The sequence below is a fragment of the Triturus cristatus genome, chromosome 7 (assembly GCF_964204655.1).
Source record: "Triturus cristatus chromosome 7, aTriCri1.1, whole genome shotgun sequence".
NCBI classification, from domain to species: domain Eukaryota; kingdom Metazoa; phylum Chordata; class Amphibia; order Caudata; family Salamandridae; genus Triturus; species Triturus cristatus.
Genome location: NC_140590.1, coordinates 149,504,788 through 149,531,759, shown reverse-complemented (window position 1 = coordinate 149,531,759; position 26,972 = coordinate 149,504,788). Strand labels below are relative to the sequence as shown.

The 26,972-nt window shown below is 45.2% G+C and overlaps 1 protein-coding gene across 2 annotated transcripts in view; it reads right to left on the bottom strand.

Annotated features, from left to right (window-relative positions):
* LOC146809072 (B-cell receptor CD22-like) overlaps window positions 1-26,972 on the bottom strand; it is a 417,204-nt gene that overhangs the window by 111,617 nt on the left and 278,615 nt on the right. For both annotated transcript variants that reach the window (XM_085615878.1, XM_085615879.1), the window contains one exon: window positions 13,519-13,779. In XM_085615878.1, coding sequence (XP_085472004.1) covers window positions 13,519-13,779 — 261 coding nt within the window. The remainder of the gene's footprint in view (window positions 1-13,518; window positions 13,780-26,972) is intronic.

The window sequence follows — 26,972 nt, the reverse complement described above, 5'->3', positions numbered from 1 at the left end:
TGCGCTGGGCCCCAAGAATCTCTAGAGGCAAGTTAGCTATCCAATGCTATCATAGTATTGCACATAGAAATAGTCTTTAGGGTGTTAGGGTGCAAGAAACATTCTAAATAGGTTAGAATTGTTCATTTTATTCTTACTGCTAGAACATGCCTAAGTGCTGGTTTAATTACACTCAATGTGGTTACTAATATTGTACTAAGCAACAGGATATGACTGTTGAATTAAAACACTTCTAAACAGTGATTTAGTTTGCTATTCTAAAGAATGATATTGGGTTCCAATTACCACTGTGTCCCTGAAGTCTTTACTGGACTTTTAATAATCTATAAAGTATGGACATCACACCAGCAGGTATGCTCAGTGGGATTGTGTTGGGCTACAATAACCTGTACTCCTAACTGAAGTGATGGTGCACTGAATTCAGTTCGGGCACACATGGTTAACACCTTGTAGGCCTGGGCCTGAGTCCCAGAATTCACAACATGACTCCATTTCAAAGCAAAAGCAAGCACAACATCACATATGGCCAGCAACTAGTACTGCAACACCTTCAGGGAGAAACCAATGGAGGTAGGGACTTAAAACTAAAGGCCATAGAAAATAATGTTACATTAAATTATTTAAACTATTTAAAAAAAGATAAGTACATTTAAAATATCTGTATAAAAACATACTAGTCATTTATGCATGTAAAACATTATTGCCATATAATTACAATATAATTTAAATTCATTAAAATATATTATAACATAACCTTTTATGAAATAAAGTTGTTACTTTTAATTCATTCATTATATCACTTTTAATAATATGAAAATATTTTTGATTTAGGTGGGGTTTTTTTTATATTTAAACGTTTAACAACTTGAATGTCATTAATTGAAGTAATTGGATTTACAAATTGAAATTATGTTAATAGTGCTGTAACTTTTTTTATTTGTTCTACATTTAAAGTAAACACATTGATTTATTTACCATTTGAAATAGAAATAGTTATTTCATGTTTATTAAACTTGATTATTTTTCCCTTTAGTTTACCATGGGAGATTGACGTCACTAGGGACGCGATCTCTCTGTGGTAAAGTATAGAGAAAACTAAAAAGTTTATTTAACTTGAAAAACCTAATTAACCTAATTGTAATAAATATTTAGTTAATTTAGATGTATTAAGTTAAATGAATATTTTGAGGATTTCTTTTTTTTAAAAACCACAGGAAGTCAAATGTTTATATTTGTTTATTATATATTAAGAAATTACAAAAATGTATTTATATATTTAATTCAAAATAGTTTGAATATTTCTTTAAAAATTCAAAAGTTACATTTTGAAATCTGAAAAATGTTATTGAAATGTGGTATCATAAAATATGTATTTTTTTATTAGGTTTAATTGAATTTTTACCATTAAATACATATGTATTTAAAAAGTCAAAATAAATTATTTTAATTTTATTTTATTTTCTATTGGGTTCTATTTTAAGTGTCTGCCTTCATCATTTTCTATGGTAGGTTGTTGCAGTATTAATAGATCGCCATGTGTAGTTTTGGAATGACTACTGCTCCTTTTTGGCAGTAATAACTTACACCTCGTAAATTGTTCTCTACCTCTTGGTTCAGTGGATGGGGACATGTACGTCTACACTTTTGAGTTTGCTAATGATGGAGAACCAAAATTAGTAAGGTTACTCAAATGTGTAAGAATAAATTTAAACATGAAAATTACCCACAGGTATATGTTACCTGTGTAAATAGCCCTGCTTGTTTTTGCTTTGAGTGACCCTATGACAAGGATGAACATAATTTTCAGATTCAGGAAGGTAGTGAATGGACAGACGAGTTATTGCCTGGCAAAATATCACCATGTTCTATGCCATTAGTAATTTGTATAATGCCTTAGCCACCATTATATATTTCAGAGCACTGAAAGCAGCTATCAAGTTTAGTGGATTTTCAAGGTCACACCAAATATGAAGGATCTGTGACCTCGTCACTTGAAGTCCAGCCTTTTGTTACATCCACATTAGCTCTGCTTTCCGGTTTCCTCCGCACTATGGAATACCAGCATCCAGTGTTCACCATGTAATTTCAATGTCTTGTTTTAAGTTTACTTATTCAGCAAGTAAATGACTGTTGCATCCCATTTATACCCGTGTTTTAAGGTCCCCGTGGGCCTCTATGCACTTCCACAGCCTACAGTTCCTTTCTCCTTTCTTTTCCCTCTTCTCTTTCTCTGATTTATCCTCTTGCATTCGCTTACCCCAAAAGAAGCTCTCCAAAGTATGCCCACGTACTAAATAGAATCTTCCTTGAATATTTCAGGTAGTGTGTCTGTGACAAATGCTGAAAGACAGTCTGTTCAATTTGAGAGATTCTGGGGCCATGAGTGAATGCATTGACTTCAAATATTAAATGAGACCTAGCACACTGCAGGAAGTATCAGGAATACTTTTGTATGAGGTTCTTTCTTTCATCATCTGATCTCCACGCTAAGGTGGCTGCTACCTGTGTTCTCACTACATAACGTAATATAACATGTATTTGTAAAGCGCATGTTCACCCGGAGGTATCTTGGCGCTGAATAACAGATGTGTCTTGTTACCCAACTCAATGGTACTCATTTTATCGACCTCAGATGGATGAAAGACTGAGTGGACCCGCCGGGATCTGAACCTATCACCATGAGGTCGACCACAGGCCCGTACAGTGGAGGCATTTGCTGCCCTCCATAGAAAGCATTAACTAGGCTCGTAAAAAAATGGCTGAGGAGGAAACCCTATTATCACCCCACACAACTAACAGTAGTTAGACAAATGGTAAGCAATACTCGTACCATCTTTTGTGTTTTTATATACTGCCTTAAGTGGCATGACTATGCCCATACGTGGATTCCACGCTCTCTGTGTCGCTGGAATCAATCTGTACCCAGCTGATGAGCCCATAACTAACTGGTCGGGTTGCTTGACTTCTGGTACAGGGAGGACCTGGCCTGACAGTTCAAGCTGGACTGTTCCCATGTGGAGCAGGGTCAAGGATAATTTGCATTTTCCTTAGTCCAAACTGAGGTGGCATGATTAGCTAGAAAACAATGAGTTGGGATGCTACACGAGCAATCGCCAGTGGTTAGACAAACTGCAAGCATTCCTCCAATCACCTCTTGTGTGTCTCACAAATTATAACAAAAAGATTTAGTCCATACCTCACTAGCTCAGCATCCACACTTAGTAAACTGGCAACTAAGCATACCAATCTGCAACATAATATAACTTGCCACTCCACACTAGATCTCAGTACACCACACATCAAACCCCATTTCTGGTGTTCAAAATACACCACCCAATCCGTGGAAACAGGTGGACCAGGGACTTAACGCAGGCCCGTGCAGCCCCTGTATTACAGCCTCCCACACGTCAGGGGACAACACTTTAGGGAACCCCATGAAGTCCAAGGCGTGTGAGTTATGGGAGACAAAATGGCCCCCTCTTCACATTTTGCAAGGGGGGCAATCATTTTCCTCTACGCCACTGCACATATCTAGTTTGAAAACCGCATTTGCCCTCAATGTTGCGTTGTGGCTATACTATCCTCAGTGAATTAAAGAAATTATTTCATAGCGCTCACGACAAACAGAATTGTCTCCAGGCGCTTCTTTGAGGATGGAAAGGAAAGATTAGGGAGCATGCGGTTCCTTATCTGATATATTCACATCTCCATGCAAAGTGCAGCAGGAAATGTAACCCAATGAGGGGGAGGTCGGGTGTATAAATTCAGCTGATGCGGTGCTGAGAGTGCTGCACCAGGTGGGAAGGGTTCGATTATATTCAGAATAGCAAATAATTCATCCAATTAGCAGGGAAACAAGACAACAAGGACACAACTACATACTATATGCAAGAGGAATGTACACTTTAAAGTGGCCGGAATACACACGGTACGCCTTTAGGGAGGTTTTTACTTGCATTCCCACAGGAGGGAAAGTCAGAATGATGCCAGAGTGTTATCTTGTCACTCTCCTGTCACACTCCAAATCATGTTGACGTACTGTACTCGGCACGAGGGTGGGCCCAGAAACCCCAGTGGCCCAGCCAACTTATAAAACTACAAATGGGGCAGGGCTTCATGCGCCCTTGTTACTGTTCTGCCATAACTGTGGTGAGCTCGTGCAGGGGCGGAAACCCAAAACTGCTCTGATACCTACCCCCTGATTGCGTCATGCTGCCCCCTTACTCTGGACCCGGCTGGCGGCGGCTCCCCCATCCTGTGCCTCCAGGACCCTTGACTTTCTTTCTCCGGGAAACCCAGATCTCTTGACTGGGGGTGAATGTTTCGATTTGTGCAGCATTTCGTCCATCAATTTTGTGTCTTTTGCTTTCTCACCCCAAGTGCACCGGGTATGCCCAGACAAGGGTCCAGGGCTCGCTGTGCCACTGGAATCAAGCTATTCTGTCTGATGAGGGCTGAAATCCCAAAAAAGGTCCTAGGATGCTTGTTTCCGGTCCAGGGAGGACCTGGCTTGGCAGTTCGGGCTGGACTGTTCCCATGAGACACAAGGTCAAGGCTGATTTGCATATGGCCAGGTCTAAACTGGGGTGGCATGGTGAGCAAAAGAATGATGGATTTAACCCAGATCTCTTGACTGGGGGTGAATGTTTTGATTTGTTCAGCATTCCGCCCATCAATTGTGTGTCTTTTGCTAGGCTCCCTCTGGGGCATGGCTGATGGAAGGGAAGCAGGCGACTCCTGTTGCTGTGTCCCTATGAGCACTATGCACAGCTGGATTGAGAGGGGACTACAGACCGGGGTCCACCCTGCACCTGGAGGCTGCAGCCCCCAATCCAGTCTCTGCGCTGTTCTACAGAAGGCGATACTCCTTGACTCAGATGCCCTCAGCCCGGCACAGATGAGTGCAGATGCCGAAGTCCAGTGGCAAGCAGCAGCCGTTGAGTGCAGTGCAACGCCTGTGAGAGCAAGCAGTGGAAGCAGCGTGCCAGAGCCGCAGCTGGGTGAGTTTTAATTTACCACTCAAATTGTATTCACCTTTACATTCACTTTCATCTCTGTAGTGGGTGAGATCTCTTACTGTTCCGCCACAATCTCAAGGTCAGCGTGTTCATGTAGCTAGGAAATATGAGGAGTGTGTATCCAGTTTTTTAATTTAAACAGATAAACTAGATACGACGTAAAGGCCACCGGACCAGAGAGACTATGCAGGAGCTTTGCGCTGTACATCTTACACACTGAATAAATCCGCACGGGCCCATGCAACCTTTTGACAGAAACCTTCCAAGGAACCTTCAGACATCAAATTGTATGCAGTCCTCTCTTAGCAGCGGTTACAGTGTATCCTCCTCTACCCACCGGCACACGGGAACTTCCTCTGCTGGGCCGTAAGCTCAGCCCAACTTCAGGAGGCCATGACTGACTTCTGTATTTCTCGAGGCGGCGGTTCTGGCCGATCTCGGCGGCTCTTCACAAATGCGGGGTGGGCTCCCGCTTCCGAATGCTCGCAAATGCGGGGTGGGCTCCCGCTTTTAAATACTTGTAAATGCGGGGTGGGATGCCGCTTCTCCATGAGCCCAAATGCGGGCGCACTACTTTAAAAACAAGCATTGGTAATGCAATAGAACTCACATTTAAGCAAGTCCTATTGCACTTTAAAAGGGAGTACGGGCGGGCAAAACATCAAAAACGGGAGTGCAGGGAGGGGTGGTGGTGTCCCAAGAAGTCATGGACTGCGGGAGGGGACAGGGGGAGGCATGGGAACAAAATAGTGTTTATAGTAAAGGGGGCGATAGCCATGGAAGGACACAAATGACAACATGGCCGCCAGGAGGAGCGCCTAACAAGCCTAAAACCAATAGGAAGGCTGCATTTAGGACCTATGCAAATAGAAAAAATGGGAGGAGAGTGGGCGGAGCTTAAACGATTCTCCCATGCTATAGTATATACTGCATGTCTCAACGAGCCAGCACTGCCTAGGCGAGACCTAAAAATAAAGGCACCCCTTTTATATATATTGAGTTGATTTTAAGTCTGCTTTTGATCATGTTGGTCAAAGCTATTCACAACAAAAACAAGAACTTATAAGAAAGGGAAATGCATTAACAGCCGCCTTCCGACCCTTACATAACAACTTAAAAGTCCACACACTCATGCCAATGCTGACAGTTTTGGCAGCAAAACGTCTTCCGGTTCCAACCCGTACCTATAGCAGTGAGGCTTTGCGAGGTCGAGATACAGCCGTGCTTGAAGGAATAATAATGAAAATATATAGAAAGTATTCAAGATCCCAAGAACCTCATCCACTTGAACTTCGGCCTTACAAAGCAAACTATTGCCAGACAGTGTGTTTTTATCAGGTGTGGCTACAGACTGCTGCACTCAAATGAAAAACCTATTAACAAATTACTGTAGTCAATAATTGCTATCTCTCTACCAAATTGGAAAAATCTAAAGCCACTATGCTAGCACAGCCGTATGTGACTTGTCGTTGTAGTACACAGCAGCATTAAAAAAACATAACTAATAAAGGTATGAGAAAGAGGACAAACTAGGACGACAAACTAGCACTGGCTAAGTCATCTCATGCCTGGATATTGATCAACACCTGTAACATTCTGAAACCTGCACCTTGTTTTGGATCCACATATGCAGTGTTCACAAAACGCAAATGTTGGGATCTAAGGTTGGAATTATTGCCGTCACCAGCAGAGAAACCACCCTGGCTTGCAAATGAGGGCATTTCCTGTATCTTGTGAGGCACCAAAAGAAGATCTAATCCATTAGTATGCATCTGCCCACACTAAAAACAAGCAAGATGAGAACTAGTGATAACCCTCTTTAATTCAAGAGGCAGACTATTACTGCCTGTCTAAACACTTAGGATGCTGTCAATTTATTACATTTCTCACTAGGTTCCAATTAATTATGGAGAAAAGATGTAATAAGACTGAGCAACAGTTGCAATAATATCTTAGTACAGCATGTATTAGCTCAAGCTTCTACTTTTTTGACTGTTCCTGTTTTAAATGAACTTAGCACTTTATTTTCACATTTGTATTCTTTTAATTGTGCGTGAAATGGTACCTACGAATGTAGTATTAATTATGATGGCTTTAATTGACTGATGCAAATCAAAATTCTATTCTATTCTACACTATCCAGTGTGAGAACACATCCTACCACACCCAAAAAATATCACACCAACTTCATATCCCATCATCGAATACCACTACACTCTACACTATTTCACCTGACCTTGTAGCATACCACTGCATCTCACAACATTCCTGAAAAAATAATGTACACACATTTTACCTAATTCTGCAATCACTCAACATCCACACTAAGCATCTCAAGATCCCATTGTTTCATATCATTCACTCACATACCACATGATATCACAACTTGGAGCCGAACCTCAATAATCACTGGAACCCCGATATTTGATCACACCAATATTTATAAAATAATTTGGCTTGAGAATCTCTAGTTGATCTAGTAGTTAGAGACTACTCTACATCAGGAAACACAGAGTTAAAAGGAATAACATCTTAGAAGGATAAAGTACTGAGTTCAAACATAGGGCAAAACAATATTTATTACAGAATAATCGAAAATACCATACACAGGAAAAATGCACGGATTGCCACGAATGCCCAATACAGAAGTACAGAAAAATAAAAAGGCCTAAAACTATATAATTCCTGGTTATGCTTATTCTGAATAAAAAAATCTAAGTATCAGACTCATAAAGAATAGTTACAGCATGGCAAGTTACCAACAAGGAAAATGGCAAAATAGTCCCAGCAAAAACAGAATCCCAGAGGTTTGATAGACAAATCAAACAAGCCATTAATAGATTTTCAAATTCCTTGCTGTGATTATGGTTAGGGTCGTATTTCACATACGTCAACGTAATGATTGAAAACTATGGAATAATTAAGCATAACCTATTTCTTAAGGTAAGAGACATCTTCCACTTACTTCGTCAGCAGCTGCACTCCAGAGATGTATAATACAAAGGAAACATATTTTAAACAATTGCTCATAGAACCAACACAAAATCAGGTCTTCAACAGAACTTCCAGCTAAGAAGTCCTTGAAAAGGAAACTTTGGATACATCATGGAAGCCTCACTCACAATACACGCTTTCTAACAGGTGTTATACATCGCTAATATATTGAAGCCATTTTCCTTATGTTCCATGGAAACAAGGCGGAAGATGTCTTTGTAGCGGGGCAGTGATTGGAAGGGGCAATAAGCAGGAGAAGTTGAACAGAACTCAAGAAACTGCATCCATTTCAAAATAATGCTGTTCTACATGGAAATGTGCCAGAACTATTCATAGCATTATGTTTATGTACACTTCTAAGTGACCTAAGCAACTCGTTTCAGGTGCAACCTTATTAGTTCATTGATTACGACTCTGCATCATTAAAACAAAAATTATTCAAAAATAATTTTCACACAAAATGTGCACATTTTTTAAAACACTACAACACATTTGCACATCCCTGCATATGTTACACCCTACCCCATCACTTCACACCAATTTACGGTGCACCACAAGCAAGGCAGTAGCTGTGTTGGGGCCCGCGGGGTAGAGCAGAACAACAGCCCCGGAATTCCTTTCATGCTAGGAGGCTGAACCGAGTGTTCGCTATGGAGCAGTTAAGGAGCTGTGGACTCCTGCTGTGTGGTACATGCCACAAACAATGAAGCAGCTATGTTGGGGGCAACAGAGGAGAGCAGACCACCCGCCCCAAAGCTCCTTTCACACCAATATGGGGAACAGAATGCTCGCTTTCGGGAACTTAAGGAGCTGTGGACTCCCACAGTGCAGTCCGTGACCGAGCGAAGACTGGGCCAAGGGCGCGCCCATCCACCCCTGTCAGAGCCCGAAGGAGGCAGGGTGACCCCCCTTGGTTTTTGATGACTTTTATATCACATCAAAGCATCCATTACTCCTGACTTGACTATTCCTTGGGTAACAGGGTCTCAAAGAAGGGTATTCTGGATAAACGCACAATCTGTTCCTTCACACTTTTGAGATGGAACACAACTGGCCTCAAAGACAAGAGTACTAACCCCACCTGGTTTCATTACATTACAAAATTTGAATTTGTTGCTCTGCAGGAAACTTGGAACACTTTTTCTCAATGTTGTATTTGTTTTGCCTATTTCTCTTATCCTACCACCCCCTCCTCATGTGGCAGAGCCAAGGGTGGTCTCTTCATTAGGGTAAGTCTGAGTTTGACAGTGGAAGCAGCTTTCATTGATTCTGGGAGTTATGTCATTTTAGCCCTGCTTATAAAGGATAAACTGACCCATTTTTATTTTTATCTGATCAGTTTTTATATTAATGATTTTTTTCGTGTTCCTTTTACCCTATTGTTGGCTTTTCTTACACCTGAAGCCTTTATGGGAGGGATCCACGTCTTAGCCTTACTGCTTTTTGTGTGGGAACTTCAATGAGAAATTGGTAGCGAACTGTAGGGGACGGGCAGAAATATTAGGTATCCTTCAGTGAGCATCTCATCTGTATAGGGGAAGAGTTAAGCAGGCATTTAGCTGCATATTGATCTTGTTGACCTTGTAAAGTGGAGACAGGCCCTCTTTTACCTCTTATAAGGGCCATGGCCGGGCCTTCGTTATTGATTATATGTTGGTACGAGGATTCTCCTACCTTCATTTTCACTGAATAGGGGATCATTATGCTGGTCTTGCAGTAGGGAACTCCCAGTGCAAAGGACTATTTGTCCTACTGAGTCTATCCCTGTAATGCAGCACTCTAATGATGGTCTCAGGCTTGTTTGGCATCTGAAGGAACTGGGGGCCACCCTTGACACACTTTTGAAGTCTCAGCTAGGGATAGTCTAGAACTGTTTGGCAGATGTACACGAGAATATCATGTTTGCCCATTTTGAAAATCTAATATTAGGCATTCATTGCTGAAGCCTCTCCGACACGTGCAGGAGTACCCCATTGGTTTGACAGTCATTGCTCAGCAACCAACCATAGGTTAAGGAGGGTCCCTACACCTAGTTTGAAAGATCTGTTAAGTCAGTAAGTCGTATAAAAGCACTCTGAATGCTAAGGAGGAGACATTGGACAGAAGGAATTGGGGACTCCTGGAAAGCGATGTGCGTGTAAACAACAGCAAGGTTTTCTGGGACATGGTTAGGCAGTTCAGGCAAAGGAACGCCCTGGAACACCCATTACTGAAATGCAATGTTTCGGGATTTGGGATTGGAAAGGGTCTTGCATTTTAGTGCCATGTATCATCTGGAGGTAGAGGAGAGTCTTGGGGATCTACTGTAGGGCAAACTACTTCACTCGCCCACATTTTCTGTGACTTTAACGGAAGCGTTTGATGCCAATATGCAAAGTCTAGGTGGCAAAGCCCCAGGACCGGTCAGGGTCCCTATGGATAAAATTAGGTGGAATTCTTTGTGGGTCCTTTTGATTATGAACGTATTTAATATTTCCTTGTTCAACAAGATTCCACATCTGTGGGCTCTATCCACCATTGAACTTAGTTTCAAAAACAGGATCGTATGTTGCCCAAATGTTGTCGCGTCATCTGACTCATAGATAGTACTGTTAAAATAATTGGAAGGGTGTTTAACGGTCTTACATCTTGGACATAACAACAACATTTTATGTCCCTTTCAATTTGGTTTCTTACCTGGGCTGGGTACAGAGAAACAGTGCTTGAAACTGAACCTGATTACTGGCATGTAAACATCACCAAGCGCGGCCTAGTGTACGTGGCCTTAATGGATCTTTCAGCATCTTTCGATTGTGTTAACAGAACCAAACTGTGGTTGATATTTTTGGATCTAGGGGTGGAGATGGGCCCTGTGAAAAGGTTCATTTTGACCCAACAGGAGAAATGCTTGATGTTTTCCCCTTAGCCCACTGCTCTTTATTATTTACATCAGCAAACTGTGGCACTTTCTGACCAATGCTACAGTGTACATCCTGAAGACTGTCCACTCGCTGGTACCAGTATTATTATACACAGATGACGCGCTACTTAAGGCATGGACACTGTGGGCTCTTTCATTGTTAGTGGAGTCTGTCACATCAGTTATGAGTGGTTTAGATTTAGTGACAAACTTCAGGAAGTCACATATTTTGGCACGTGACCCAGGAAGGAACACTGGGGCATATTATAAAGGACCGGCATTAAAATTATTACCGCTTTTGCGGCAGAAAACTGCCGCTAAAGCGGCGATAATGGGCTTGATAATATGCCCTTGAGAATTCCCATTGAAAGCCCAGGTTCTGGTGTCAACATGGGCTTCTATTGGAATTCTCTGCGGCATATTATCAAGCCCATTGTCGCTGCTTTAGCGGCAGTTTCCTGCCGCTAAAGCGGCGATAATTGTAACGCTGATCTTGATAATATACCCCACTGTGTCCAAATGAACAGCAAGGTGTTACTCTGTTGCCCACGTGAGCAACTATAGCTATTTGGGGTCTTGAGTCCTCACGTTTGAAGCTTAGTAGGGAGGCACGAGCAGTACTTAATCTACATCAGTCGTTAGGGGGAGGGACTATCTCTCCCCTCCTAAACATATATAATTCCCAGTGTGTCTCTGCTGCCTTGTAACATCACCTCCTCACAAACAGAGAAAATCACATCTGCAAGCGACTTATCCATCTCCCTCCCTTTTGCTCCCATTTCATTATGCACATGGACCTCAGCCAGCAGTACATATCTGACAAGGCTAAATTGGCCCCACTGTTACTAAGGGTTAGTGTTTGGGCTAATCCCAAGGCTAGCTTAAGCAAGGAAGTTATTAAAGATTGTCTCAAACTGGACAAGGGTGTCTTAATCCCCTGGTTGGGTTACAGCTCTAAAACATTAAATGCACTGGACTTACCCGCTATGTTTACTGTTCTCTTCACCTTGAAAAAGGAGGACAAGTTGAAGGTCGAGTAATGTTTTGCGGATCTTTGTCTATCACAGAGGTTGTGCAATGAACTGAGCAAAAGCTCTATTAGAGATTACTTTGTGTTTCAAGCACCCGCTGAACCAGTACTGGTTCGGACCCTGGACCTTACACGCTGGGAGAGGTCTCTTCTCTTCCATTTCTGGATCAGTTCAGTATGATAGCTTTTGTTTTTTTTGGAGGTTTGTTGTCCTTTGGGTGGTTCTGTCCTGGCTGTCCCTTTGATGCTTCGCCTGATCAAACACTGATGCATTTGATGTCCTTTTGTAAAAAATGTTATCTCCTCTTTCGTCTTTTTTTAATCCCATTTTAAAACTTTTAGCATATCGTAAGTGTTGGAAAGCGCTATTTCACCTCCACTTCTAAGCAGCCACGATATTTCTTTTAGGGTGTGCTCTTTCCTTAAAGCAGCTGTGAGGAGTAAGACATCAATGGAGGCTAAGCTTTCCGGATGAGGTTAGGGCTCCAAGAATGTGTTGCACGGTTGTATGACGCTACAACGCATTCCGTTGCAACACATGCCTTTACCACGCATGCGTTACAATGCGAATGACATCACCATGCATATCTTTTATCACGAAAATGCCTTCAACACGCATATTTTTACAACGATTTTTGTTGTTAAACTATGCATGTTAATGGCATTTATATGTTAAGGGATATCTCCGACCCCTACAAATTAACCCTAAAAATGTACCCTTAAAATTTATCCCTGAGCGACACCACCCCCTCATTCCCCCTTACCTCTCCACTCCAAGCACTTCCGATTTGCGTTTTATGTCGTTAAGAGGAAGCGTCTTTCCGTTTCCTCTAACGACGCCGATTGCCTTCACATCTTTTTTCTTCTTTACCTGAAAACGCCTGAAACAGGTGCGTTTTTGTTCTTTTTTTGGGGGGGGGGGGGGAGACCCCCCAAGCTCCCTTTTTTAACCCCCCGCTTTTTTGGGGGGGGAGACCCCCCAAGCCCCCCCTTTTAAAAAAAATCTTTATCACACATGCCTTTGCTACGTATCTCGTACTAAAGGTATGCATGGTAAAGGCTATTCGTGGTAACCACGCATGCGTTGTAATGCATGCGTGGTTATGGTTATGCGTGGAAACGGCCGTGTTGTAGTTGCCGTTTCCCGTGTTGCACCCTTCATAGAGTCTGTAAGCACTATCACGCCGGACATTGGTTGCAACTTTAATCTAGTGTGATGTTTTTGCCTTTGGGACCCAACTTATTGGAGCATTATGTGCCCTGGCTATTATCTTTATGTGGTTTATAATGATCTGACCCGCAATGTATTAGACACTTGCAAGAATGTAGCGGGGCTGGACGTGCCTGGTTTATCCTTTTACGCCTTTTTATGTTAAATGCACTTTACTTCATCTGTATTTTGTATGCGCTGCTTTGACTCTTTGATGCTTTGCAGGATGCATTGTGTGTTTCTATTTGCATGTTCAAACTTTCCATGTATCTTTTATAGGCAGCATTCGCCAGATAAAGTTAATAATCATATTGTTAAATTTTAAATTATATTCAATATTAAAAGGTATGGATGAAACCATGCTCACGTTCGACGTTGACAGTCAGAGGTGCAGAAGAGGTGCTGCCCATTGCATTGTGGGCCACACAGCGGTAGTCCCCGGCATCATCCATGGTTGTACTCTCAATCTTCAACGTATTACCATCCTGCTCCTGTATCACCTTCTCATTCTTATACCAGGTAAAATTAGTCTCTCTTTGGTTGCTGCTGTTCGTCGCACATGACAGTTCCATTGGTTTTCCTTCCTGTGGGTCCTCAACCAGAACAACATCTACACCTTTGGGAGCATCTATGGTGAAAGGGGATACAAATTAAATTGATGTCTGCAAGTCTTTCACAGTCTTAAATGATTGGCTGCACTCTGACAACTCACCGCTAGGATTTTATTTCTGGCCATCCCTTGCAGATACATTTTCAAAGGGGGGGGGGGGGGGGGATCAATCTGGGGATCTGTTTGACATGAGCCTTGGTCTGCAAGGATCTTCGGCGGGCCTGCACGATTTTATTATTTACAGTCATATGTTGCATGCCCCAAGCTTTCACGCAGGGCCGATTCACAAAGAGCCTCCACAGTCGAGGTGGAGGCTCCACACCCGTGGCAGAGGCTCCACACCCGTGGCAGAGTTTCTGTACTCGCAGCGGAATCTCCCAATGAGAAGTCTCTTTGCAGAGATTTCGACATGAGTGGAGAGACTCCACGGTGACTGCAAAGCTTTTGCCTCCACGCGGAGGCTCTTTATGAATCGGGCCCTCAACGCCTCAGTCACATTCAGTTGTATGTCAGAATACCATAAGCAAAAATATTGCCTGACCAATATTGGGTCCTACATATTGTCTACAAAAATATTGACTGTAGATATTCTATGATTAACTCTAATGGGGGTGATGTTTTTGTAAATAATACTTGGGATATTTCTGTCAATCTTTGGGATACTATAGTCTGGTACCATGTCTTCTAACTGGTCATACAGGGTCCTAGGCCTACAGACAACAGGTGCACCACCCAAGAAATCGCAACAACAATGCAGTCCATACACTCCGCAGCACCCTCAGACCGCTGTCCTCACCATATCTGCATTAAAAAACAGGAACCTTTGCGCGCAGCCCTCTCCCCTATCTTGACTGACTTAATTATCACAGCCACCTGCCCTGACTCTTGGAAACAAATCACAGTACTCCCCCTTCTCAAGAAACCCTCAGTAGATCTGAAGACACTAGCTACCTTCTACCCTAACTGGCACAATTCATGAAAAAGATGATAAACACCTTGTCACCCACCACACTGACAGCCACCCTCTCAACACCCATCAGTCCAGAATCAGGCCCAACCAGAGTACAGAGACCGCCCTCATCGTTGCCACACATTACATCTGGATGATCATGTATAGAGGTAACAAAGCTGCCCTCTTTCGATTATATCTTTCTACAGCTTTCAACACTGTCTCCCACCACATCCTTATCCAACAACTGCATGAAGCCTGAATCTAAGTTCCAGTACTTTGCCGGATTAGTCCCTGACCCACATCAAGTCAGTCAGTCTGGCCTGCTTCTCCTCAGACGCTATCAACCTCATTTGCAGAATTCCACAAGGCTCCTCAATCAGTCCCACTCTGTTCAACGTTTACATCACCCCACCGGCCAGCATCATCCACACCCATAAAATCAACATCATATCCTATGCCGACGACTCAGCTCATACTCTCTCTCTCTCTGACAAGATGACAAACACCTGAACCAATTTCTCCACCTGCACAACTGAAGTCACCAGACGGATGAAAACCAACTGCCTCAAACTCAACACAGAAAATACAGAATAGCAATCTTCAGGAAAGACACCTCACTCTGGGACTCCACCTGGTGGCCTGCCGAACTTGGATCCACGGCCCTACTGGCAACCCATTAAAAGGACTTTGGAATAGTAATCAACAACCAACTCAACAGGACTGGCCAGGGGTATGCACCCTTTGTTTCCTGCTTTCACACGCTGAAGATGCTCAAGAAAACTTTCAGATGGCTCCATACCAACACTTGCAGAACTGTCACCCAAGCCTCCATCACCAGCAAGCAAGACTACCTCAAAATCATCTCTGCCCACTGACATACCCCATTTATGGCAATTAAAGACTACACTCACTGACATATCCTTTCAGAAGAAAGTAAACACATAGCAATCTATATTATCAAAGATCTGGCCAGACCAGTACTTGATTGGTGTGGTTATCACCATTACACAAGCAAAACACACCCACAACCCTCATTCAGCAAATATTAATCAACAATAAACTCAAGTTGCAGTGACCCTCACTACCATTCAAGGACACCATCCATCAAAATACATGGGTACCCACCTCTACCATACAAGGAAAATGCACAGTAAGACAATCATAAAACTACCATTAACTTGTAAAAATGTAGTGGATCTTGCCATCACTGGACAGGAGTGTAGGAATACATTTAAAAAATCTGTTTGTCCAAGAGACAAACTTACTGAATACTACTTCCCCTTCAAATAAATCCACATGACCCAGCTGCTCTCGAACTCTATCAGAGGGGCTGGAACAGACACATTACTATTTAACGATTTATTTGATTGAAACTGTCAAACAAATTTAAAGCTTTTCAACAATGCCAAAGTACTTTTTAAAGCAAAAAACATGCCTGGTAGTAGATGAGTTTGAGGTAATTTGAGTACAACATTGGTGCGTTATCGAAATGTTTCAGAACCTCCAGCTCACTGTGCCCAAACTCCAACTAGACCATTCTTTTTTTTTATGCTTAAAGAAGGTAAAACCCTTGAATTTTGTGCTCACTGGCTATCTCTGATCGACCTAGATCTAATGGTAATAACCAAAGTCCTGGCAACCAGCAACAGCAAAACGATTTCATCCAGGGTACACCACTCGCAGTTCGCTTTGTCCCGGGATGACCTAAGATCATCTGTCGCACCCTGAAGCTCAATATCAGCATGTTAGTGCACTCTCTCCCAGTGTGGAGTAGGCATTCCTTTGTGTCATGTGGGCATACTTTTTATACTGGTAAGGCAGGGCTAGGCTGAGACCTCTTTCACATGGCTCTCGAATCGCTCTCTATGGTAATTCGCTTTTCAAGTTGCAATAGTTTCTCCAAATCTCACAGAGGGCAGATTATTTCTGTATGTTGGCAATTTCTTACTCACCTTTATTAAATTCAATACATCCCTCCCTGTGTTGACGTCCTTAATAAATATTTTCACATGCTTCTCAGAGTAAGTGAACAGTGAACTGTCTTGTACTTTGACCAAGGGGCCTCTCAGAGACTGTAATGTAAGATAGGTTTAGAAATGGCTCAAACATCTTGTACTTCTTGTTAATAGGTGCTTAGAAAAGATAGTAGAAGGCAACTTGAATCCTATGATAGAGCAAACATGAAGCAATTGGGTGAGATGGTCACATCTTCAACTCCTCTTATGGGGGAGTTACAGTAGTGAAAATGATAGCTGCTCCCTGAAATAATTCCCTGTTCAGCTTTCTGCATCATTTATATACAAGTCCATACTGCTCTGGATTATAACAGGGTTATTAACTTGCTTGTTTGGAAAGAGGCACTCTAGGCTGAATCTACTCAATCTGCATGTGTCTACTACATCTGGTGGCCTATGCCTCCCACACAAGGATTCCTACTATTCGGTCCATCACCTTTCTATATTGAACGACCTGAACCACCATGACTATGAGTTTCAGTTGAACTAATTCCACTGAAGTGTGCTCTCGAACTGTGCCTAAAATAAACACTGAGGTCCCTACTACCCATGGTATATAGTCTTGTAATCCGGGCTTGTTAAAAGGTGGTTCTGACCATCTGAGCCCCCTGGATCTTTCACTTTTTGAACACCTATTTGGTGAGCTTTTACTGGGGGAGAGCCTCATAAAATTGTTATTCACCCACGGTGAACTCATGATGAAAGGGACTGCATGTGTATTTTAATGGTGTCCCCCTGGTACGAGTAGGCCACTGCGTGCAGCCAGAGCAAGGTGCACCGGACTGGTTGCATACAGACAGGTGTGCACATGCATGTGCACAAGTGTAAGGGCTGCGCAGGGGATATTCCTAGTGTGCGCAGCCCAGGAGCAGCTATAAAGTGAATGGTGTGGCAGGACTTATGCAGAACTGGGTGGTGATATGGAATAGGCTCTCTACAATTGGAAGAAACATTTGAGGGAAAGTCAGTGTGCTTTACTGTTTTTATTCCATTATTCTCCTATGAGAACGGGGAGCACATGGGCTAGTTTGACTTTCCTAGGGCCTACAAATTCCAGTGAGAAGAAGTAGTCTGCAGAGTCCAAAGTCATATTTGTACTGCTTTTGGGTCATCCAGATATGTCATTTTGCTCTGAGTCAGCTCATAAACCAGGGCCTGGCTAGGGCTGACCCTGTCAGGATCAATTAATGACCTTCCTTTCCAAGCTGTATCCTCAGATGTCCAGCCCTGCACAACAAGCATTCCAAGGGCGAAGGCCTCCACTCCAAGAAGAGAAGATGGGTGGAGCTACAGGTTCACCCATCAGCAGCTGTCACCTGGTGCCAGGCACCAAGCTGCTCTGGAGAGAAGGCAGCGAGGGGGAAAAGGGGCTCTCAGAGACCATGTGGCATGAGACCCCTGGATGATGGCATTTAGAACAAACCCAGAGGCCTGGACAGGAAGGAGGGAGCAGGGACAGAGAAGTGATGTGTCGCTGTGTGATAGGGAAAACAGAGACTTCCTGCCAGCCCCCTCCCCAATTCTTTAAAAGAGTTTGCAGAGGAAGAGGAGCTCTCTCTGGGGTGTGGTCTGCTGCGGCAGACTGGTGCTGGAGCCTGGTGCCATGGGAAGCTGTGAGGAAATACCTCCAGACTGGCCAAGGACCCTGCACTGGGCCAGGAGGGGAGACCAGGACCAGTGAGCAGAAACCTGGGCCTCTGCGCAAGGAGAAGAGAGCAAAAGACACACAATTGATGGACGGAATGCAGAGCAAATCAAAATATTCACCCCCAGTCAAGAGATTTGGGTTAAATCCATCATTCTTTTGCTCACCATGCCACCCCAGTTTAGACCAAGGAGAAGAGAGGCCCAGGAGGAGAGCCAGTGAAGATAGCTCCCTGCTGCAGAGAGGAGGTGTGCTGCCGTGCCCGCCCTCGAAGAAGGTTTGGGGGCCCAGGACCCCAAATCTGGGTCCCGGTGATGGCACTGAAGAGGAGAGCGCGCCATCGTGCAATCCACCTCACGTGCGAAGCAAAGTCAGGGAGGGCCGTTGCGCTCCCCGTGAAGGGTCTTGAGGGGCACGGGACCCCAACTCAGGGCTCCGACGCAGAAAACCAGTTGGGGAGTGCCGTCGCGCTCCCCATGAAGCATGGCCCCTACAGGCCCGGGACCCTATCCCCAGGCCCGGATGTGATGAGGAGGATGGGGGAGCACCGCCACACTCCCCCCGAGGTCCCGCCCAACTGGCGGAAGACTCCATATCTGCCCGCTGGAGCAGGCAGACCGAAACTGACTCTCCGGCTCCGCTGGCAGGCTCCCCAGGTGGCTCTCCAGCAAGAAGGAGCGAGGGAGTGCCTGGGTGGGGCCGCCCCCCCCAGAAAACGGTGAGGCGTGTGGAGGCTGGTTGGGACCGGGCCCCTAAAAACAGCCAGAGCAGCCAGGGGTGGGCTCCCCGAGCTGCAGGACTGTCCTGGGGGTCCGGGTGGGACTGGACCCTCCAAGAAAGCAAAGACGCAGCGTGAGGTCACAGAACTCAGCGCGGCTCTCCACGAAGCAGTGGGGGAGCCGCTGCTATAGTATGCACGGCAAGGAACACGGGGCGCCCCTAATGCCTTGCAAGGCATGGGGAAATCTACTGTTTTTGGTGTCTGGTCACCCCCATTTGATGGAAAGATGCAAGGGGAGCTGCAGGAGCAACACAGTCTCCCCCAGCATGAAGATGAAAGCTCCCCCCCCCCCCCAAGTGTCTTGGGGACTGGCAAGAAATAACCCCTCAAGGGCTCAGCAAGGCAGCAACTACATCTTGTGGCTGGAACTTTTGTTCTTCAGCTGTGGGTGTCTTAGGGACTGTGCAAAGGTATGAAGGGCTGAGTCAGGGATGTCCAGAGGAGGGCATCCCCTGGAGGTGAAGAGGTGCAATTGCGCCAGAAATGCATTTACTTATGTTATTTCTTTCAGAGGGATTGCCAGTCACATGTGTTATGTGACGTACCTGTGTAAGGTGCTGTCATAAGCGAAGTGGGGTTATGTTGCCAGACATTCCTGCCAGGGTGTCTGGCTGTATATGCTTAATCCTTGTTTCAACTGTGATGCCTTTGAGGGGTTTTAATTGCAAAGCATTATAATGGTTATCAACTATGATAAGTACCTCATTTAAAGTGATGCCAAAACATGTATTCTTGCTACTGCGTTAAGGGAGGAACGACCCAGACTGTTAGCTACAAGACGTAGAGGTGCATACTGTATGGTCAGTATGAGATGCTCAGTCAGGGTTATATGTCCCCAGGCCAGGTGTACCTATTTCTTTTTTTTTTTTTTTTTTGAAAAACCTTTATTGATGTTTCAATCATTTACACGTATGGGCCTACAACCCCCCGGGGCCGGCCGCTAAATAATCAGGATAATAAAAGCGAATGTCAACACAGGCGGCACCTCGGAGAGCGAAGTCTTCAGTCCAATATAGTCCGGCCAATAAGCCGCGCAGGTAGGACACCAGGAGAGAAAGGGTTTTTCATTTTATGATGAAACGAAAGAGTAGGATCAGGTGCCAAACAATTTGCCAACAGCGAGAAGGGGCAAGGATAAGAGACAAACAATAAGCAGCAATACAGTGAGTCGATGGCGCAGGCGCGGGAAAGTATGGATGGGGAGAAATATCAAAGATAGTTGCGCCTACTGGTCCCCGTACCTAAAGCCCAGCGAACCCCCCAGAAACTGTGGCACACATGAAGAGCAAACGATTCACAATCAGGGTGGTGTATCGCACTGATCCCAGAAAAAGAAAGCAAAAAGAAACAGTGAAGAAAGAGGAGGCCATGGAAAAAGAGATAAAGACTAAAGAGTCCCCTCCCCCATCCCCCCACCCTGCACCTCTGCGAATGAGTATGGCCCCACCCCCCAGCAGTGTGCCTGTCGCCCTGGAACTAGACCCGAAATATAGAAGAGACAGGGAAAAAGAGAGTGAGAAAGAGCCCCCCCAGACGGGTGGGCGGAGAGAATATAATAAACTGGAGGAGGGCCATCAAAACATACCCCCGGCTTCTCCCTCCCGCACGGTGAAGTCTCCCCCCAGCAAACAATTAGCAGTACCAAGTCGACCATATCAAAAAAAAGGGGGGGGGGTGGGAATGGGAAGCATTATACACCAACTGTTCGAATGACCCCGAGAGCGCACAACCATGAGTCCGCCTATCTACGAGGTGACCACCCTCGAAGGATCAGCCTCAGCCTTGACCGCTTTTTGCGATTCTGCCCATACCTGCCCCTTGACCCAGCACCATGTCCAATGTCCCAAGGTACAGGAGTGTCCAAAAACAGTCGGGAAACGCCGCACACAGGTGGGGTGGAAGTCTCTGAGCATCCGCACAGACCGCTTCATGGAGGGGCGTCTTTTCCAGTGCTGCCCCAGGATCTGCACTGCACACAAGGACCAGACAGGCTGGAGCAGCCAAATGAGACACACGTTGCTGGAAGTGTCCCTGGGCCGCCGGAGACCGCGCACGGGACAAGGCCACCATCTTCCGCTCAGGTCCAATACCTCCGGAACAGATCAAGTTCACAGTTAGCCGACCACACGGTAGCATATTGTCCGAAGTGTCCGGCTGTACACTAATCGCGGGGGGGGCCGCAACATCTTCCTCTTGTGTGCAGTGTGGAAAGCCACTGCGTACCTGTGGACCAGCATGCCGCCACTGTCCCAACGCTGTGACCACACCATCTAGCTTCCCCCCCAGGACCCCGGCGCCATGAACCAAGGAGTAATGAAGGGCACCAAGGGCCTCCAGGAGGTCGCCGTACCCCAGAGCGGCTCCCTCCGATCGCTCCGCCACACTCCCGAAAGTCACACACCCCCAGTCCCGCTGCGTCCCAGCGGACAGGATGGCAGGCTGCATAGTGACAAAATGGCCGCTGGGAAGGCCCGACTCGTATAGGGGCCAGGACCCAGGGAACAACGCCTCAAGGTCCACGTCGCTGAAGACAGGGATCCTGGGACAGGCACAGATTCAGCCGTTGCGCGGTCACGGGCAACAGTCGTCTCCGCCACGGACCAGCTCCCGCGAAAAGCCGGGAGCAGCCCGCAAGGATCAAGGCGGGCCAGGGACGGCGCCCAGGCAGCTCACCGTCAAAGGCAGGGGCAAACGCCACAGAATCCGAAAATCGCACACCCGGGCATGTCCTCAGTCCGCAGCGCTCAGTAGGGGGGAGCGGCCACAGCAAAATGCAGGCCGAGGGGAGCTCCACTCCGGTGGACCGACTCCACCCAGTCACCACAGGCCGCTGTTGTTCAACTGCCACCCGGCCAAGGTGTCCACTCGAGGTCCCGGCTTCGGGACCGCACGGGCCGCAAAGTTCGACCGCTGATTTCTCCGGTTGTACGGCAGTCAGAAACCTCGGAGTCACACGATCGGTTGCCACTTTCGTTTACGAACACGATCTCGTAGCGCAGAATAAGGATCTCTTGCAGGATATCCGTGCGGGATGCGGAGGTTCACGGAGCCGGGAATCTACGCTGCCGTCCCGGTCGCCATCTTGGCTCCTCCCCAGGTGTACCTATTTCTAGTGCTTGTTGAGATGATAGGGTGGGTGGCCACTAATATAGTGCCAGCTGGCAAGGCCCTCGCTCCAGGTTGTGTCAACCCACTGCATTAGGGGGCAAAATGATGTGCATACATGGGAGTGGTGGTACAAGACCCCACCCCCACGGGAGGGGTGGAGATGTTATGCAATGTCACAAAGTAATTCCAACCGCTTATGTAGATTTGTAAATTGGCGCATAGTATTAAGTAGTGTGTGTGTTTAATAAATGTACTCTTACTTTTATAAAGCAAAGTACAGACTGGACAATCAATTATTGAGTGTTATTTCTGCGCACCTGTAATTGCGATTACTAGCCCACACCACCTCCCTTGAGTAAGCCTTAGACTGCTCTGCAACGCTAACCTCTGAGAGTCAAGCGCTAAAATAGGGTGTTTGGTTCCCAGTGAAGGTCAAGTGCGACATGTTATTTGTGCAGGTCTCACAGATACTGCCTCGTTTTCCAACAGGGCTACATTAATTAATTGAACGTCTGCACATTGGGAACTTATTGACCTATTATACCAATTCCACTCCTTTTTGGCATAATGCGGATACTGAGATTAAAGGGACCACTTTAATGCCAGGCGAAACAGATATTTTTAGACTGGATAATACACTTAGCAGTGGACCTCTTAACTCACTCTGAAATGGTCCCTTCACAAATAACAGAAGGTTAACCTCCTTCTTACTCAAAATGCTAAAGATGTGGTTGTCAGTAAGCCTGGGCAAAGCACTACGCTAGCGTAGTTTGCGAAGTTTGCGCTACTTCGCACTACGCGAATTGCACGTAGCACAGTGCAAACACGCGTAGCGTAGTGTTGCGTAGTGCAGCGGTCATTTTTTGCTTGCTCGCGGTCCTCAACGTCAAGTTGGGGACCGCGAGCAAGCAAAATAACATCCCGGCGAGACTTTTTCCTCGTTCGCGATCAGCAACATCAAGTTGGCGATCGCGAGCGTGGAAAATAAACCTCCCGGCGAGATTCTCAACGCGAGGAGGTCAGGTTTCTCATTGCGAGTGGTCGCGTATGCTCGCGACCGCTCGCGATGAGAAACTACCAGTTCGCGTTGAGAAAGCTGCCGCTCGAGTAAAAATCTACTCTAGCGGCAGAAAACTACAGCTCGAACTGTGCAAGATGCCGTTTTCAATGATTGCACAGTGCCGGTTGCTTGTCCGCACTGTGCAATCATTGAAAACGACATATTGCACAGTGCGAACAGGGTACTATGCAGTTCGCGAAGTGCTACGCATAGCTCGCGTAGTGCGAACTGCACTTTGCGTAGCTTCGCGTAGTGCTACTTCGCGAACTACGTCCAGGGTTAGTTGTCAGGTCTGATATATTGCATATAATTTGAGATTGCTACAGCCTGGTCCAACAGTGAACAGAGATTTAGCCCACATTCTCAGCAAGTAGTGGATATGGTATATCCTCATATGCAAATTTGGCCATGTTGTTAACATCACTGATGTTCAAGGAGTCCCATATCACAAACATTTTTGGATTGCTATCTTGTAAGCAGTAGCCAGGGTAGGTATACACTCGAGATCTGCAGTGATACCCACAAGTGGTGAACTGCATAAACTAATTCACATCACATTGTGCAAACAAATCATATACTGTGTTAATGATCTGATGTAAGTGCTTGACCATATATGTGGTTACATTTTTTGACTCAGTCGAATAAGACGTAGAAACCTAAAATAAGGGCTTGCTGCCAGGGACGGACGCTTTCCAAATATAATTTGGTTAGGCAATTTCTGTATATGCTATGCTATATGTGGTTTATTGTTCTCTTTCGATCTGTTGGGTGTTTTGGTCTGAAGCACTGTGGAAACCTTCATCTTACATATATCTTAAGGTACACAGACTTGCAGTAATTATGATTTAATGCCAAGCGCAATCTGACAACTGTATAATTAGAGTGATTCCATTTACATACACAAGTGGTACGGCTGTCTATGTGTGGAGGAAGTGTCTCAGATAGACAGGTTTTGGGAATGTTGAGTACGTGCATAGGGTTAGGTGGTTGGCGGATCAAGATCTCGGGACACATTCCTTTGCGATGGAAGAGGTAACAGGTATTTGGAGAAGTGTGGGAAGAAGAGAATCTAAAAAATCTGAGAGGGTATTTGTTGAAGAAAATGTGAGAGAATGTGAGTCTGTGTATGGGATAATATGTGGTAATTTTACCACTGGAATGGATTTGGCTGATGGGAGGAAGCAAGAAGTATGGATTTGTCCCTGCTCCACTGTGAACTGAACTGGGGAGCCTGTGACAAAGCAGTGTAATAGCAAGCAGTTGGGCCTGGAAATTAAGTAATTTGAAGGTGGTCTGGCATGGCCTTTGGGGAATGATATGCAGTCAGCTACTATCCATGTTATGGAAATTGCGAGACAGGATTTGATTAGTGTGCCCCTGGGAGAAAAAGATCTAGGGCGACTGTCTAGCTTGAAATTTCTGAAAATGATCAAGGGTTTGTTGGCGGTACCAAGACCAGTATGGATGGGGGATGAGGAAAAGAGCATCCACTGATAGGGCTAGGAAGGAGGTGAACAGGGAGGTGGCTGGATTCTATAAGTCCGGGGAGGAAAACTGTTTGACATATGGACGCTGCCTATGAGCTGGCCATGCTGTATCAGCAAGGCGGTCTTCATTTACTGGTTCTGGGGAACAGGGCGTACAGTTTGAAAGAGATGTAAGCTCTGGATGAATGGACTAGCAAGAGGCGAATGGAGAATGGGGTGGGTAAATATTAAGGGTGGGAGTATGGGTTAGAGAGTTATTGTTAGAATACTTGGTTAGTGTATAGAGTGAGGCCGAAGGGGGTTACCAATGTGTGCTCTGCTTGCGTGAAATAAAACTGCATTTTCTACAAAGCACACATGTGCCATTGTGTGGCCCCTCTCCTAATACGGATTATTAAATTTAAAGCCTTTCCTGTGGAGTAAACTGAAGTAAATGAGCATTGAGGTGTAAATTGCAGACATGAAACCAGATGGATAAAAAAACACTTGTCAGGGGAATGGAATGGAATGGAAAGAGAATTTATATAGCGCGATGGCTACCCAGGGGCGTCCCAGCGCTGCAGAGGAGAGTAGGTTGAGCCGGAAACGCTGGATTTAGTGGAGCTGAGGGAAGATTTAGGTAGAAGTTTTATTAAAGAGCCAGGTCTTAAGAAGTTTTCGGAAAGTGAGTAGATTGGATTCTGATCTGATTGGGAGCGGGAGAGAGTTCCAGATCTTGGCCAGATTGTAGGAGAGCGACCGGCCTCCACATCTGGCTCTTCTGATGCGTGATAATGAGGTGAGGTGGGAGGTCGCGGATCTGAGGGGGCGATTGGGATGATAGGCTTTTACCAAGGGGTGATTGATGGAAGGGCCTGTTCCCCAGTAGGAGCGATGTGCAATGCACATGCTCTTGAATTCGATTCTAGCTCTCACAAGGGGAAGTATGGATTTTTTGTCATTTGAGGCATAATGCATTATTGAAAGGGCTAAAAATAGTTAAAGAGAGAGAGATGTCTACCTGAGTCCACAGTCCCTTTCCATATATGTTTACTTAGGCTACCAATCTTCTATGATGTATAAAACCTCTCTAATTTTAAAATTCTAACATTATAAGACACATTAAAGGTTTTATAATATTCTATTTACATGTGTGTGATTAGATATTTTTTGGGGGTGGGAAGCTATTTACAGACACAGTCCATAATTAAAATTAATATATTTGTGTTCCACTGGGTAGAGAGATACTCTAAAAGGTGTTGCTGTTTGGACATTTATTATTTCTCCCTCCATGAATGTGCACTGGTGTCTGTAGGACTTGGCTTTTTTGGCTAAAGTTCCCTAAACATTTTGCTTTCCCCCTAGACCGTTTTCATGACATAGTTGCCAATTTAGATGCTTTGGGTACTTTGCCACTGCTGATCAGTGTCAAAGTACAAGTGTTCCCTGTGTAAAGTGTAATGGTAATTGGTTGGCCATGATTAGTATGTTTGCCTTACTAGTAAAGTCCCTAGTGATGTGCACTGTGTGTGCCAGGGCTAGTAATGCAAAGGTGCGCGGAGAAGGGAACTCAGGCCTGCAGTGTAGGGCCTGCGTGCAGTTTGCTAAGTTAGCATGTTGTCCTGACAAGTGTAACCATTTTTCAGGCCTTACTTTCATATTTGGGTACACACTGAGCACCCCTGTGGTAGGTCTCGGGTAACTCCTGGGCAGGGTGCAATGTAAGTAAAAGGCAGGACATATACTAAGTTGTGTGTTTTGTCCTGACAGTGAAAAACACTTAATTTCGTTTTTCACTGCTGAAAGGCCATCCTGCCCATAGGACAGAATGGGGGAGGGTGGGTGTTGTGTTTGTTAGCCTAGTTTAATATAAGTTTAAAATGGAGAAGTGAAGTTTATTATGTATGAACTCACAGCGTCATAACACATCTTTCTATGAAAGTGGTTTTGTCACTGTGTGTTCAGAAACCACTCTTTTAGAAAGTGCCTGAGTTTGTGCTTTAAGCATTTCTGTGTGTCTCTGTTGAATGTAGATTGACTGTCTGGATCTGAGAGGTGAGAGGAGCTGGGAGAGGTCTTGACCCAGGGAGGGGTTGAGATGGCACCAGGCTGCCCTGCATCTGGAGAGTAGCAGGGAGTAAAAGCCCGGGAGGTGAAAAGTCCTGGGCTAGTACTATAAACCAA